The 773-nt window shown below is 55.4% G+C and overlaps 1 protein-coding gene across 1 annotated transcript in view; it reads right to left on the reverse strand.

The window, feature by feature from the left end:
* Positions 1-773, reverse strand: part of MUC4 (mucin 4, cell surface associated) — a gene marked incomplete at both ends in the record, with an annotated part of 8,972 nt that overhangs the window by 1,966 nt on the left and 6,233 nt on the right. The window contains one exon of the mRNA XM_010139928.1: positions 631-729. Coding sequence (XP_010138230.1) covers positions 631-729 — 99 coding nt within the window. The remainder of the gene's footprint in view (positions 1-630; positions 730-773) is intronic.

Consider the following 773-nt stretch of genomic DNA (forward strand, 5'->3'; position numbering starts at 1 on the left):
TGCAGCCTGAGCCACAGCCTGGCCCTTCTCCTGTGGGACGGGGAGCTCCGGTCAGGTGGAGGCACGAGCCTGGCTGGAGGCGCAGAGCCCCAATGCACTGACCCACCCTCAGCCACTCTGTAATGACTTTCTTCCGAGTTTTGTGGGGTTTCTTTTATCTGTTTTGACATTTAGTATAAATTCAGATCCTCAAAGAAAAACCCTGTAGCCTCTCCTCCCAGCTGGAGCCTTTTGCCCTTGTGAAACACCACCGTGCTGCATCAGACCAGGAGCAAACCCCACCAGCAGCCCTCTGAAAACAGGGCTTGATTTTAGCTCCCCCCCAATCCCCCCAACCTTCGCATGTGCATTTGAACTTCAATGGGATGAGATTAATTTTTTTTTTCTCAAAGAGAAAAATTGCACAGGCAAGATTTCTCTTCCTGGTGGATTAGCGAGATCTGCAGCCTGGGAGCACGAGGGGCAGCCAGGCTCTGGTCCCTTCTGTTAAGGACAGCAAGGGCTTTGCACAGAGCTCAGCCTGTGCTTCTCCTCCTCTCCAGTCAATTTGGGTCCCACGGTTCCCTTTTCCACTGAGGCCTGGGGGGTGATGGGTTCGAGGACCATGCCCACCAGGGTTCCCACACTCACCCTCCTCGCTGTCCAGGCAGGAGCAGGCATAGCTGCCCACCGTGTTGGTGCAGGTGGCGTTCCCCGGGCACACCACCCCCTGTGCACACTCGTCGATATCTGCCAAGCCAATGCAACACAGCACCAGGTGAAATACCTCAGCT

Source organism: Buceros rhinoceros, unplaced genomic scaffold, assembly GCF_000710305.1.
Source record: "Buceros rhinoceros silvestris isolate BGI_N320 unplaced genomic scaffold, ASM71030v1 scaffold30947, whole genome shotgun sequence".
NCBI classification, from domain to species: Eukaryota; Metazoa; Chordata; class Aves; order Bucerotiformes; family Bucerotidae; genus Buceros; species Buceros rhinoceros.